We start from the raw sequence: 16,705 nt of genomic DNA, 5'->3' as shown, positions 1-16,705 counted from the left end.
TGCAATCAACCCAGACAGTTTTCCCTTCCCTTTCCTATTGAGGTGAAGGCCATGCCTAGTGTAGTCTCACCTATCGATAGTGTAGTGTTGGCAGAAAAGCCAACACTGTTTTTCTAGAGGAGGCCGAAATGCACGCGTTTAATTACACGCTGACTGGCGTGAGGTCTGGAACAGGACAATATCTTGAGAATTGCAAATAAAGTACATAGTTGATATAATACTTAACTTTAATCCACAATTGTAGAACATCTCTCATTACGGTACATGCTTCGTAATATTAATTATCAATTGAATACGGCGCCTTGCTAGGTCGTAGCAAATGTAGCTGAAGGCTATGCTAACTATCGTCTCGGCAAATGAGGGCGTATTTGTCAGTGAACCATTGCTATGAAGGTCGGCTGTACAACTGGGGCGAGTGCTAGTAAGTCTCTCTAGACCTGCCGTGTGGTGGCGCTCGGTCTGCTATCACTGACAGTGGCGACATGCGGGTCCGGCATATACTAATGGACCGCGGCCGATTTAAAGGCTACCACCTAACAAGTGTGGTGTCTGGCGGTGACACCACAGATAGCATCCACAGGAATCAAACCAATACGTGACCCTATATCCGTCCTAAGCAGCCACTCCAACTCCAAGTTCACCCTCCTTATGGAAGAGTTCAAATGAGGCTGATCATGGCATCTCAACACAGACACAAATCCCACACTCGTATGCTTTGTTGCTGATGCTATCTTCACCAGGTTACTCTCTGTGGAATATTCAGAGGCTTTGTCAATGCTACTTCCCGGACCACCCACCATAACCATGGCATCCTCCTTTGTGAAATCCTTGCATAAAGAACCTAAATCCTCTGTTACCTGACCCAGATCTGCACTGGGCTTGAAAAAGTTTGTGACCTGATACTCTGGACCTAGATTTTCCTGCAGTAGTTGGCCAACACCTCTACCATGGGAAGTACCTAACAACAGAACTTTCTTTCTCTTTACAAATTTCCCTACCTGTTTCATGTGCTTGAAAGCTTGTTGTGCCGTTTATACAGCATCAGTTACACGAGGCTCTGACTGAGGCAACAGGCCAAATCTATTTTCAAGTTTTATGACAAAGGTGTCTGATGCTGTCCGTTGCCTGTTCCCCCTATTACCTGTTGCTACTTCCCACCTCTGTTCACCCTTCTCCCTCTTTAACCTGTCCAGACCCTTCCTTGCCTTGTCTAGGTCAGCTTGAAGAGCTGCAATTTTCAATTCCTGTTCCAGTATTTTCCTATCTCTACTGCAGATCTTACAATACCACTGGTGAGCCTCATTTATGTCCCCATTTCCCATGCCACTACATTTGCCCCAATGAAAGAAACTACAGCACCCATCACACCATACCCCGGAACTAATGATCCTACGGCATGCCACACACTTCTCACTCGTGGTAAAAACAGAAATCGTATAAACTCATTTAAGTAGTGACTAAAACGTAAACAAAGGACCCTAGAAACTATTCAGGCAGATATAAATAAATTGAAAGAGTAGTGAATAAAAAACTGGTGATTACATATAAGTTTAAGTTACTGTTTACTTACGATTAAACAATGTTCCCTCAAATCAGAATGAAAGATACACTAACGATTCTTCCAGAAAAGCAATAGATGGGAGACAAAGTGGTTAACATTTTTGTGACTATAGACAATATAATGATTGTGAACAAGAAAACATACATAAGAGGAAAGGAATAAGGAATGAGAGTAAAGGGAATCATCAGTTTGTTGCACATGTTAAAATTAATGTTACTGAACAGTAGCAGCCATTGATACCAGCAGCAAAATACGCACTGTTATTGGAGGACTTTATGGAAAAATAATAAATGGAGAGAGAGTACCAGTATTACCAATACAGAGGTTTGTGATCATAGATGATACTGGAGATAAGAATAAGAAAACGAGTATTACTAGAAATGCGGAAACAAGAAACATTGTTGAGGGTTACTGCTCTGATGGTAAAAGATATATGTATCAGTTTTATTATAAGAAAGGATCCATTGGTAGATCACACCGAGATACTAGGTTTTGAGACGGGTAGTATGACCATCGAAGTAAATGGTCCTTTATACTCTGTGTCATACAACCCGTCTCAAAACCTACCACCTCAGCAAGTTCCACCAACAGATCCTTTCATATAACAAAACAAAGACAAAGTCTGCAAATATTACTAGTCTTTGCAAAGGAGCACAGAACTGATGCTACGTGAAGGTGATGAGCTAATGCTTTCAATAGAAATCCAATAAAAATGAGATTACATTGCTAAAGAAAAGAATAGTCAGCTCAATAGTGAAATACATGTGTCAAACAATAGTATATGAGTTGAAGTAATGGAAATTATAGGAATTAACAAAGCTGTAAAGGGAAAATTAAAGAATTTGCTTTGGAAATACCACAATGTGTTCTCAACAAAGACAAATTTGATAAAGATGACAAAAAATCATCAGATACTAATAACAAGATAGAGAATTTTTACCAAATTTTTGAAGGTTCGTACACGGTGAGCAGGGTACCTCATCCAAACACAGTGGAGGTGTCACATCCTGCATCGCAGGTGGTAAAGAAAGCGATGATTGCAAGGATAATATATTAAGGTTAAATTGTACCGGTACTTCAAAACAACTACTTTATGACTTACCCATTGATGACAGCCAAAGAAACAAAATCTCCTGTTCCATCAGATTTCTGTTGATTGTACAGGATGATGCCATTGTTGGTGTATGTACTGAATTCCAGTTCTACACTTAATTTATTGTAAGCTTTCAGGCGTTTCAGCTGAATATATGACTTCCCATCAAATGATGGTATTTTGTAAGCTGTTTTGAGGGAAATTAAAATTATTTTAATATTAGTATTTAGGTGAACTAGTCACATTAGATTGATGAGATTTCTTGAATAACAGCTTTTATTATTTGGAAGTTACATCATAGCATAGGCATGTTTTACAAGAAATTTTGTAATAAATAAAAAAGGGACTCATTATAAAATAAACATTGTTCATTTACTGTTCATGAGTTATCACAGGCATGAAGTCTATATAATCAAATTCATAGTTAGTACTTGCATACAAAAATGATGTGTATTAATGATCCTGAAATTAATATCAGATTGTGACACATGTCAGATATCAGTTCTACAGATATTCTGTATTAACTGATTAAATAGTGACTTTGGAAACATAACCTCTTTTCATTGGCCAGGTAACTATGCAGTTCAGATTTGTCATTTGTTGTTTATCAGTAATATTAGTGGTAACAAATTAGAAATACAAGTAAAGTTATCTCGAAAAAATCTACTTAGGAGCAAAATACAAAATAATAAGCAAATAACCACTCTAAACTGCTTAAACTAGTGGATTAAACAACTGCCAGATCAAAAGAAATGAAGAGGACATAGAATAAATGTGACTGAGGCAAACAAAGACAAAGCTATCATTTTATAATTGTCTACCCTTTCTGAAACACAAGAGAATTGTTTCTCATAAAAGTTCTGTAGTTTATAATTTTGTCTGTAACTACTAACAATTTACGTAACTTTGGTGGTTCCACTATTTCCCCTGATTATGTATTATGCATGACATAATTAAAGAAAACCATTACATAATAGGAACACTTGTTGAAACATAAAAGAATCACGATTGTACACAAAAGATTGTTTGACAAAACTGACAAAGGTGCCCAGCATTTGAACACAAATGTGAATCAACTTACCACTGGTGTACAATATATAATGTCTGGGTTTATTAATTTTAGAGACTGATCTTCACTGCAGATTCAGATTACAATTAATAACCATTACAAAAACAAAGTCATTCAGAGAAACTGGAAACTAAGTTCTGAGGTAAAGTGTTTACATGCAAATATGAACCATAAATAACTTATTTATCACAAACTATTTTGATAAGTAATGTAAGTGAAACTGAGAAACAGATAGAGATGTTTTTCTATAATAAATGAAAAGATCAGTGGATATTTTACACAACTCTCTCTCTCTCTCTCTCTCTCTACAGAAAGTGGTAGTCCAATTAACATCCCTCCCATTTAGCCATTCGATCTGTCATTTTGTCTGTGATGCCCAAACATTCACAGTTAACAGTTTATCATACGGTATATTGATGGAAAAATGACAATTTTGGAGAAGGCAGAAAACTGAGCAATGAACTAAGAAAGTTAACTGATCAGTCTTGAGAGGATTTGATGAGGAAACAATATGGGCAAATAGAAGAATTGGAAATAAGGAAAATTGGAAGAAGTGTAGAAAACAGTAAAATCCTTAACAAGAGAGGCAAGGAAAATAAGCAAGCAAGGAATTTTAAATAAAGATGGGAAGAAGATCATATCAGACTAGTTTATGAAGATGAAGAGGAACAAAATGAAGAATACCAAGGTTCTAATAGGGAAACAGAGAACATAACTTGGGAGCTCTGGGAAAAGAAAGCATTGGGCTGTACAGAATACCATCTGAGGCAAAGAACGTCTTAGGTCTAACTTCAATAGTTGGACTGACTGACATGGGAATAATCCAGTCCAACATGCCAAAACCTACCTGAAAATTTTCCCCTCAGGAAGACTAAGTCAAAAGCAATGCACTGTCAAAAATTTAGCTGCTGATGTGTGCTGCAAGTATTTAAAAAATGTTAAAGTTATTCTCATTACCACCACAGAAAGAACTGCTCATAACAGTGGTTTGTACAGTCCTTCCTGCCTCGCACTCAAGTCAGCAAATAAGTAGATGTAGTTGTGACAAGACGATGTAGTGCCATGTAGCAAATTTTAAGTGCTTACAACCATACCAAAAACGTATCACTTCATTAATGTTTTGAACCTGCAGTTCATATTGACAGCTAAACTGTTGCAGGTGTGTCAGAAGTGACTTATAGAGGAAAGACAATCAAAGCAGTGTATGATATTACAATACAGATGACTTGCATCAATCAGAACTTTAATATGTTGATATTAAATATTTTGTGACAATTCCTTATGATGATTTTTGAATAATGTGTAGTTAGGTAACAATGAAACCATTCCTTGTTTATTCTATGTAGTTGTCACAAAAATGCGAAGTTTGTATTGGATGACAAAGAGAAAGATTTTCGTTACACAAAGCACACCTAATAAAAGAAAAAATAATTCATTCAGACAGTTCAGAGTAATTAATGGTTTTATTTAGACACAACAGGAATGGAGGAAGAAAATGTCATTGCTGTAGCTTTGCATATTGTGGTGCATACCAGGCACATTTGATCAGATTTGTAAAATATGATGATGCAAACTGACAGTACAGGAATGACTGAATTTCACAGTACTGTTCCACTGATAAATCTGAAATGACAAAGAGCTATTGGGAATTATATTGTCCAACAATTTTCTAAAAAATGAAAGAAAAAGAAATTTCTTTATTGAGTCGGTTAATCACACCATTAATTCAGAGTGGAATTTGTATTATATTAAGTCTTTTTGTCATCCTCTGAAAGGCAGAGGTATCATTATATCCAGACCAAGAACCCAAGAAAAGCAGCGAATTACTTCCTCCAACTGGTAAGAAAATGCTTCAGATGTAGTAGTGAAAATAATTCTCATCCATTTTTCCAGATTTTGCTATGTTGAGTACGAGATATTTTTCAACTAAAAAGTCCACTTTTTAATTTGGTGGTTACTTGCCTTGAGGTTCCTTATGACAGACACAACGCTATGGATACAGTAATTCACTGATATCACTGGCATTGTTGTATATGAATGTATCAGAGCATTCATTGACTTCACAAGCAGCTCTGCATATTTTCACTTGAAACGACAAAGTGTGAGTCACAAGCAGTCCTTGCACAAAACTGACTAATTATCCTTATACATAGCATTTTAGGAGATAGCAAGAAGCTCCATCTTCAAGTCAGTTACAAAGTTCCCTACTATATTATCTATTAATGACATTTCCTGTACATGTTTACTTGAAGTAAACTTCGAAATTTTGTGACTTCCTTCTCCATATAATTTACTGAATCCGTTTAACCAGTTCAAAGAGGTACGAAAGTCAGTAATGTTCATCTCACTTGCAATTCAGAGGTCCTCAGATCTCCCTTGGTAATAATGCACTGACTCTCATGAGAGCAGTTCTAAATCTTTCAAATATTTTTTCTTTCACACTTTTGCAAGTTTCACTTTGGTGCATATTTCGTACGTTGTGTGAATCCACCTTTCATTTATACAATTCATGTTCAAATTTTATGAAGAAAACCCAGCTTTGCACACCACTTATATATAAGTGTTTCTCCTTCCTTCATTTAATCAAAACATTTACAGCTTTTTCTTTGTCACTGAACATTATAAATGTGCATGTTTTCTTTGGGCTAGGAAGGTACTGTATTTTTGTTTTGGGCTTTAATGAGTACAAAAACCATTGTTGGAATAACAGTTCATGGAATCATCAGGGTTATTTCCTGTTTCTTCTAATATTTCCACAATTTCTAATGAAATACTGAAACCATTCAAATGACTGTCCAAGAAAATAATTAATAAATAACAGATATGTAGGTCTTCACGAGAAGTAAGCAATTTAAATTGAGTATTATTCATATTTTGATTCCTTATATTTCTTGTTTTCAAGATTGAGAACAGTAACTGGATTTGACATTATTGTGAAACTCTGGAAAATGCAAAAAGACAGATGCTACTGGCAACAACGTATCCAGAAAACACAAAAAAAAAAAAAAAATTACTTCAGTTTTATCTCCATTGTTAACAATTAGTAATGCCTCAAAGGAAACTGTTAATTATTATTGATATTAAATAAGCTGCAAATTTGAGTGAGTAACAACTGTGAACAACTGTCAGAGAAACTGAAATTCAGTTTACAAATCATGACTGCACGGTGCCCTATTATCTATTTACCAATGTGCTGTCAACCAAGACTATGTACCTGTCGTGTTGCACTTGTGCTATCTGCTACAGCTACGGTAGAGGTGTACATTTCTTTGGCCACCTGCTGAGCTATAAATTCATAAATTTTCAACGTTTAAAAAAAGAAATACTTGCAGTGTGTCTTAGCAATTATAATTTTGACAGTGTGTTCCTTTCCATGTATTCTCCTTGCATAACGTATTTTAGGACAGGTTTTGACATGTTGGGTTAGGCAGGTTCCTTGTGAGTTAGTGAACAGAATTTATGACACAGGAATTTGTCCTCAAGATCTACACAAGGCCATTCTAGTACCTTTACCTAAAAATGAAATGCAAAATAATGCAAAGACTATAGGACAATTAGTTTTATCAATGCCTATAATAAGAGTCATACTACAGATATTGAAAAAAAAAAATAGTGGGGAAGTCCAGTTTGGGTTTAGAGAGGGTAAAGAGACAAGAGATGCTATAGATTGTTGGAGGAAGAATGATAGAAATGAACAAGGACGTGCTTTAGATATAGTTAACTGGAGAATTCTGCTGAGAATTTTAAAAGATGTGGGTTCAGACTGAAAAGCTAGAAATTCATAAAGGATCTGTATACAAAACAAAAAGTGACAACTAGAGTAGGGAATGAGGAGATGGAAGAGATGTGCATTGGAAGAGGTGTAAGGCATGGATGCTCACTCTATCAAAGCTATTCAACATATATGGAGAAGAACTGACAGGGAAGGAAAAAAAAAAAGGATGCAAGAAGCATTGAAATTGGAGGAGGAAGGACAAAAACTATAAAATATGTGGATAACTGAGCAGTGCTGGCACAATCAGAAGAGGAGCTAGAGGAGATGTTGATGAGTATTGCAAGAAAGGGCAAGGAGTATGGAATGAAGATTAAATATAGGGAAGACAAAAGTGATGTAACTTATACCCAGATGGAAAAAAATACAAGTAAAATCCTTTCTATGCTTATGGAATTTAACGACATGGAATGGAAGCTGTACAGGAGAAATAGGAAGGATATAGATGGGAAAGATAGAACTTGAAAAGGTGAAGTGATCACCAACGTCTAGAAGAATTCCAATGTAGCTGAGGAAATGATTTGCTAGCTGTTACGTCTGGAGTGTAGTGTAATACAGCAGTGGAATCATGGGCAGTTAAAAAGAAAGAAGAAAAATATCCTGAAAGTTTTGAAATGTGGCTGCAGAGAAGCATGCTTAAGGATACATGGACTGAAAGGCTTAAAAATGAAGAAGTAATGAAGAAAACAGGAAAAGAAAGAAGGTAAGTGGAAGTGACCAGAAGGAGCAAAAAATTTTGGCTGGGATACATATGGTGCAGGAATTGTCTGCAACAAAGAATTATAGATGGAAATGTGGAAGGAATGAAAGGAAGATGTAGGAAGAGAATTGAAAAGTTTGATGACACCAGAAGAGGATGAACATATATACAGATGGAGGAAAATGCTTAGAGCAGGATGCAATGGAGCCTCTCCAGTTGAAACCTGTCATATGACAAATACACTAAGACAAACAAAGAAAGAAGAAGATATGATATGTGGAATAATAGGGTCTACTGCCAGCAGTAGACCCGATTATTCCACATGTCAAGATCTTGCCGGGAAAGCCTGAAGAGTTAAGAAGATATGACTTTATTTCACTTCAGTGACTGGAACTAAACTGCTTCTTTATCCTCAGTGATTGTCTACCAGTGATGAGCAGTTGTTCATTCTTGACTTGACTGCTATTTTAATTTTAATTCTGTAACAAGGTGCTCTTACTGCTCTCACAAATACCAGCCACTGTAATGGAGGAAATTCATGTGCACCATATGTCTATGAATCCTGGAACTGTATACAGTGTCTATTTGTATTTTAACTCTTTGAGTGTTGCAGTTTCTATTAGGAAATGGACCCAGGTCTACATTTGTCATGACCCATGGAAAACCATCTAAAATAACTTATGCAAGACCAACATATACAAGATCAACAGTCATGTTCTGGCACCTGGATTCCACCTGGCTCTGCTTCACCTCCCTGTTTTGTATGCCAATGTGTTTACACACATGCAGCATTTGTTACAACAATAGCTTAATACAGAAAGAATTTTCTGATTTTTATTCTCTACTGATTTAAATAATATGTGTGTCTGTGCTTTGTGGTGAGAACTGAGGTTATGAAGATGCATCAGTTCAATCTATGTCATGTAGGAAGTTTGTTAAGTGCACAGACAAAATTTCAGGTTACGACATGTGGAATAAGATAGTTCTTGGAGAAAAGTATAGATTACAAAACTCACAGAAAGTTAGTAGTTAAATGTGTTTAAGTGATATAAGCATAAGAAGATATTTGAACATTTCAATTAGACTCAACAAATGAAAAATCAAAAAATAATTTCAAGTTCATATGTATAAATACTTAGATTTAATGTTAGAATGTAACCACTGAATTGCAAAAATTACTTGAATTTTAACAAAGGTCCACTCATGATAAAAGACTGGTGTCTATTGACTAACAGCCAAGAGGGCAGAAACTGGCCTGCATGCACCCCCCCGCCCCCCTCCACACACACACACACACACACACACACACACACACACACACACACAACTGTTAGTTATTTTTTAATCCTTTCCTACAACTGGTATCATTTCTCACTCAGTTTTGGAGTGATTTTTACTTCCTTCCAGCACCTGCAAAATTGGACCTTTCTTTTGCTCCTTTCCTATCATTTCCTTTTTCTGGGTGAATTATGCTTTGATAATCGCAAAAACTACATTTTTCACGATTCCTGCTCACTTCACTCCTCTTTTGGGATGTGGGAAGAAGACAGTTAGCTTCTGTTACAAATTTTCTTAGAAATCTTAAACATGGCTGCAAAACAGCAACTGTGTAAATCTGAAGAGGTTGAAAGATCAGTCATCCAGTTGCAAAATAAATGTTTATTAGCCCTTGACCTGGGTTTAGATATTTCTAAAGTATCTTCTTCTGAAGGAGTGGGCCTTGTCACATCACATGATGGAATGTTGGATTAGATGAAGCCGAGCGGCTCTTGTCTTATAAGACATTGACAAAACAAGAATTATCCTAAGCAATGGCTTTATATAGAAGCCAGATTACATACGTCGTACTTTTGAATGAATGCTCACTAGTAAATGCCCACAGTTAGAGGCTCTTGTCAACATAAAGTGCAACAGGAGTCATAGGATAAAATATTTTCATAAGTTACGTGTACGTCATGCCAGAGTCTCTACCTGCGGGAATTTACTAGTGAGCATTCATTCTAAAGTATGATACATGTGATCTGGCTGCTATGTAAAGCCATGGCTTAGGATAATTCTTATTTTGTCAATGTTATATATGACAAGGGCCTCTCGGCTTCATCTAATCTAATGTTCCATCATGTGATGTAACAAGGACCACTCTTTCTGCAGAAGATATTTTTAGAAGTATGAAAACCTAGGTAAAGTGCTAATAAATCTTTGTTTTGCAACTGGTTGGCTGATTTTTCAACCCCTACAAATTTTCTTAGATCTGAAAGTTGATTAAATATTTTAATATGTTGACATTCTTTTGTTATTACTTTTTCTTCACTATATCCCCATATCTTACAATACCCACTGAAGAGTACATGAGAGTTCATCCCATACTGGATACAGGTTTACTGTTACATGCAATCCATTGTTGTGGTGGACCGATTACAGCCAGTGAGTAACTAACAAAAAGTTTCTAGTATAAGCTAAGACTAAACTTAATAACAATTTTAATAACAGCTGAAGTGTAAGTATTTTTCCCATTAGTAATGGTACTTAACAAATCACAGACTTGTGATTACAACTGAAATTAATTTACCAATGCAGCCTTGCCTGTCTGGTGCTTCGAAATAGCCATCACTGCACATGCACTGGCCAGAAATACAGTGGCTCTTAGGAATGGTGCACGATGAATTAGTACCACATCTTTCTCCAATTGCAGCAATAATTAACTGAACAGTTGCAGGTGTAGGTTGAAGTACAGCTTCAAATGAAATATCTGCAAAAGTTAAAACCAAATTAAATCACTTTTGTAAATATTTCCTGCAAGTACTGTATACATATCTGCATGCTTAACTTTCATATTTTTGTTAGAAAGATAACACTGTCAATTATCGAATTTTTAAGCTACAGAATATCTTTTAATTTACAAGAATTTACCACATTAAAATCATAAAATTTTAACTGGCATATACAGAATTAAAATAACAATCCTACCAAGACATAAAATGTTCTCTATATCTTACCACTGTTATTGTCAGATCCTTCTTGATGCAAACTGCCAGAATGATAAAAGTATCTGTCATCTGGTGCTACTGGGACCAACAGATGCCTTGTAAACTTAAAGATGGGAAGGTTAACATCAAGAGCCTCTGTATACTGATAAGTAGTTGATCTTCTTATTGGACGTTCTGTTCCAGGAACAAGCACTTCTGAAAAGGAAAATTACATTTCTTATACATTTTATCTTAGATTGCAGTTACTCATAGAATACCAATAAGTTCTTATTTGCAATAAATCATTACTGTTACAAACTGATTAATCAAAAGTATTCTTCACAAATGTATTTAACTGCTAAATTGGGGTTTCATTGGCAACTTCTACCAGACAGTGCATCTGCACTATTGGTTGTACAGCAACACATTTGTTTTCAGATGAAACAAACACATATACCCATAAATCTGAAATTTGACTACACAGAGATGATAATGAAACCGTTATGAAATAAATATGCTAAATTACAAACAGTTACCAAGAATATATAATAAAATATAGGTCAAATAACAAATTGATAACTAACATAAATAATTTAGGAGTAAAGGAGACCACTCAATCAACAGCAGGAGTGTTGAGTCGCTGACAGGCACACTCAAAAGAAAAAGAAAACTTGCTAGTTTTTGGAACAAATCATTTGTCAAAATGATTCAAATGACTGTAACCACTATGGGGCTTAACATCTGAGGTCATCAGTCCCCTAGACTTAGAACTACTTAAACCTAACTAACCTAACGACATCACACACACCCATGCCCGAGGCAGGATTCGGACCTGCAACCGCAGCAGCAGCGCGGTTCCGGACTGACGCGCTTAGAACCACTTGGCCACAGCGGCCGGCAATCCTTTATCAAGCTAGAGAACAAATACACATACAAAGTGCATGCACACCAACACCAACACACACACACACACACACACACACACACACACACACACACACACACACTTGTGGCCATAAATTATGCCAGTGGATGCACAATGCTGGGATCCCATTTCAGAAAGTGGATTAGGGTGGTGTGGGGTCGTATCAAGTGGGGTGGATAGAAGAAATAAGACACAGGATGCACAAAGAGTGGTTGGGGATGGGTAGCTAGCAGCTCAGAGGGAGGCAGCATTTTGATGGTTAAGAATGTGGGAGAATGGTGCGGTAGGTGTACAGGCTCGGCATGTGATGCCTGGTTACTGGACGGAGAAATGGGAAACTGCTCTGTGGAGGGTATGGGGACACAAGATTTTCAGAGACTGAGGCCAGAAGGGTTGCAGGAGTGAACAATGTATTGCAAGCATACCTCGCATCTGTATAGTACAGAAAAGCAGGTAACAGAGGGAAGGATCCAGATGGACCTGGTTGTGAAACAGCCACTGAAGCCAAGCATTTTGCACTCAGCTGCATGTTGTGGCACTTGCTGGTCAATTTTGTTCTTGCCACACACTTTGGCAGTGGCCATTCATTCTGGTGGACAGCTGGTTGGTTGTCATACTGACATAAAAAACTGTGCACGGATTGCAACAGAGTTGATGCAAGACATAGCTGCTTATGATAGGGTAAGACTAAACTGTGACATGACTAGGGTAGAAAGTGTCATTGATTGGAAGCAACATGTTCAAGGTCTTTCACCTGGGTCTTCCACAGGGATATGATACCTGTGCCAAGGTGCTGAGCTGGAGAGTGGCAGGGGGCTGGGCCAGGATTGTGCATAAGTTGGATGGGTGATTGGAATACCACATTAGGAGGTTTGGGAAGGACCGTGGATGGGATGTCCCTCATTTCCAGGCATGATCATAATAATCATAGCCCTGGTGAAAGATTTGGTTCAGTTGTTCCAGTCCTGGGTGATACTGGGTGACAAGGGGGCATTCCTTTGTAGCTGATTTGTGGGGCTCATAGGAGGATTAGGGGTGAGAAAATATAACTGTTTGTGGAGTAGATTTGTAGAAGAGTGCCTGTCTGTTAAGACCCTCCTGAGACCTTCAGCATATGTGACAATGGAGTTCTCATGGCTGCAGATACATGGTCCATGGGTGACCAGGCTGTAAAATAGTGATTTTTTGGTGTGTGCAACAGGGACCATGTCCCTGTGGAAGACCCAGGTGCAAGACAATCCATCCACTCAGCACTTCCCACTCCAGTCCTGTCACTGGTTATCTGATACCATCAAGGCAGGGCCACCTGTGAAAGCAGCCACGTCATATACCAACTCTGGTGCAACCACTTCACAGTTTTATATCAGCTATCCACCAGAATGAATAGCCACTGTCAAAGTGTGGCAGAGAACAGAGTTGACCAGCCACTGGCACAACATGCTTGATTTCAACAGCTGCTTCATAGCTTGTGTCATCTGGATCCTTCCCTCCACTATCAGCTTCTCCGAGCTATGTAGATGGGAGTCATCCTTGCAACACATCTTTCAATCTTATAACCCTCCTGACCTCAGTCTCTGTAAACCCACCATCCCCGAACCCTCCATCCAACAGTTTCCCTTCCCACTGTCCTGTCATCCCCTATCAATCCCTGCCTACAGATCGACTTCAACATGCACTAAAATCACTGGCTCTGGTATCTATGCATCACATGCCGAGCCCATTCATCAACAACTCCTCCATCCCATATTCCAAGCCAGCAAACATACTGCCTCCCTCTTAGCTCCTAGTTATTCACATCCAATCCCTCTTCCTGTCTCTTGCCTCTCCCTTCCTCTACCCATCCTCATGAGACAATCCCCATCCTATTCCAGTCCACCTGCCAAAATGCAATCCCAGCATCGTATGTCTAGCCAGTACGATCTAGGCGCACAGGTAGGTGTGTGTGTGTGTGTGTGTGTGTGTGTGTGTGTGTGTGTGTGTGTGTGTGTGTGTGTGGTTGGTTGGGTGGGTGTGTTTAAACATTGGCTTGATATCTGAACTGATACAAAATATATTGCTACAGTTATTTGCCTGGTGGATGTATACTGGAATCAGAAAAAATAATTTTCTGACAAAAAATACAAGTAAGTATGCCTTATTTTTACTATAAAATTTCTAAAATAAATAATGTATATGGCAACAAGAATTATTACTTTTCTATATACGGGCCAGTGTCAGGCCAAAGCACTTAGAATCAGTTAGCTGTGTTATAGAGTTGCAATGTGTCAGCGCAGTTCATGTTCAGTGCAGTCATGACTCAGATAATTGTTGTATTTCATACTGCACTGTAATGTCAAAGACTGGATATGAATTTACCAGCAAAAGGGAACTGATGAGTATGAAAAATTGTGAAAGAATACATTAGAAGATGTATACAGTGAAACTTTGATTTTACATTCTCTGATTTTACATTGTTTGTGACTCTACACCATAAATTAGTAGCCCCTGTGAAAAATCTGTAAGATCAATGCTAAAAATTCCCCAATTTTACATTTCTTCCTCATAAAGTTTACCTTGATTCTAAGTTCTTGCTCAATGTCTCACTTGACTTTAGCTAAAAATTCACCAGTTTTAAATTTCTTCCTAGTAAGGTTCACCTTGACTCTCAGTTCTTACTTGACTTCTCACTTGACTTTGTCCCGTTTTCATCCTATTGACATTTGATGTTACTGAATGAGTTATAAATGGTGCAAAGGACAGATGGTTCACACCATGGGTGGTGGTGGAGTTTAGGGAATATTTTAGGTCATTGTGGAGAGGGGAGATGTGAGAGAGGAGAGTGATGTAATCCATGATCGGTGTTGCCAACACAACTTGCAACATTTAGCTTCACTGTGCAGTTTGATACAACTACTGCCAGGTTGCAACGGTACTGGAAAAACAAGACAGTCAACATGAAGCATTCCGGAATGAGCCAATACAAGATGAAGGTGCCTGGCCACCACCTTTTCTTGTTCCACTTATAACTCAGTCTCATCTTTTTGCATGTATTTCCAATGTACTATATCAATAGACAACCTTTTAAATTCAAACACTGAGTCTCGAAGAACATGCTTGATCATAATTGAGGAAACGTTGCCCATTTCTGGCTAGTGAACTCTGATTGGTTGGCGGCTTGTTAAGTTATCCAATTGCCAGTGCAGCCACCACACCACACCAACTAGAATGAGCTGACCTACTGCATGTATGGAGAGAAGGAGTGGCCCTTCAGTGATGGGAGTGCACGTATGGGTGAAAGAACTTTCTGAAGTGCTGAAAATATACTTTTTATGCAGATGATGTCCTATGACAGAGATGTCAGATGGAAATAGAAAAAGGGTTTCGTAATAGCACATGCTAAAGGCTTTCATGTTCAAATCTGACAAGATACAGTTGCAACAACTATATACACTACTCATGTATATACTCTGCACCGCACACACCACACACTCTTGACTGTAAAGATTGGCAGCAGTGATACAGGGCATGAAGTGAAACTGTAGCACCTGAGCTTTCTTTCAAATTTACATTTAACACAGTGCACAGAAATACACTGAGCCAACTTCTAATAATCTTGTTACATCAACTGGGGAAGTAAACTCATTTTTTCACATCTGTGTTTCTCTCATCAAGCCTAAAATAATACTTTAACAGTGGTGAGCATATGAAGTGCGGCTCGTAAGAAAAGCATTAAACAATAACAGCAATGGTGACAAAGTATATCATTAAGCACATGTCCACATTTATGCTTACAGTTTAACCACTTAGCTGCTGTATGTTTTTGGTTTAATTCAATATACTCATCATCAATTTTTGCTTTTTCTCTGGATGAGCACAAAGGATGATCTCTCAAAAATGCTTGTTTTGAACATATAATTTGTGGTCGTTGCATTTCAGAAAAGAGCTCGAATACTTTGTACACAGATACCAATTTCAGTTTTTTTTATGAGTTTTTACTTGCTGTCACACATCAGTACCTCACCTCACCTCCTTCCTTCCAAACTTCAAAGAAACTCTTCTGTGAGCCTTGCAGCAATACCACTTTTGGAAGAAAGAGGAAACTGCAGGGATATGGCTTAGCCACAGCCTGGGGGATGTTTCCAGAATGAAATTTTCACTTTGCAGTGGAGTGTGCACTAATATGGAACTTCCTGACATATTACAACTGTGTGCCAGACTAAGACTAAAACTCTGGACCTTTGCCTTTGGCAGGCAAGTGCTCTATTGACTGAGCTACCCAAGCACAACTCATGACACATACTCACAGCTTTACTGTGAACATTGCTGGAGAGCTCACTGAAGTCTGGAAGGTAAGAGACAAGGAATGGCAGAAGTAAAGCTCTGAGAACAGGTCATGAGTCATGCTTGGGTACCTTAGTTGTTAGAGTACTTGCCTGTGAAAGGCAAAGGTCCTGTATTTGAGTCTTAGTCTGGAATAAAGTTTTAAGCTGCCAGGAAGTTTCATATCAGTGCACAGTTTGCTGCAAATTGAAAATTTATGTATCTACATGTACATTGCATACTCCACATACCACTGTATGGTGTGTAGCAGAAGGTACCTTGTACCACTACTAGACAGTTCCTTTCCTGTTCCATTTGCA

The 16,705-nt window shown here is 37.9% G+C and overlaps 1 protein-coding gene across 1 annotated transcript in view; it reads right to left on the bottom strand.

Moving 5' to 3' along the window:
• LOC126474707 (agrin-like) overlaps positions 1 to 16,705 on the bottom strand; it is a 273,963-nt gene that overhangs the window by 97,927 nt on the left and 159,331 nt on the right. The window contains exons 13-15 of the mRNA XM_050102185.1: positions 11,192 to 11,377; positions 10,765 to 10,944; positions 2,664 to 2,841 (exon numbers count right to left, since the gene is read on the bottom strand). Of these exons, the coding sequence (XP_049958142.1) occupies positions 2,664 to 2,841; positions 10,765 to 10,944; positions 11,192 to 11,377 (544 nt within the window). The remainder of the gene's footprint in view (positions 1 to 2,663; positions 2,842 to 10,764; positions 10,945 to 11,191; positions 11,378 to 16,705) is intronic.

Source organism: Schistocerca serialis, chromosome 4 (genome assembly GCF_023864345.2).
Source record: "Schistocerca serialis cubense isolate TAMUIC-IGC-003099 chromosome 4, iqSchSeri2.2, whole genome shotgun sequence".
In the NCBI taxonomy this organism is placed as follows: Eukaryota; Metazoa; Arthropoda; class Insecta; order Orthoptera; family Acrididae; genus Schistocerca; species Schistocerca serialis.
Note: the sequence above shows the minus strand (reverse complement) of the source record. Positions and strands in the feature narration are given on the sequence as shown.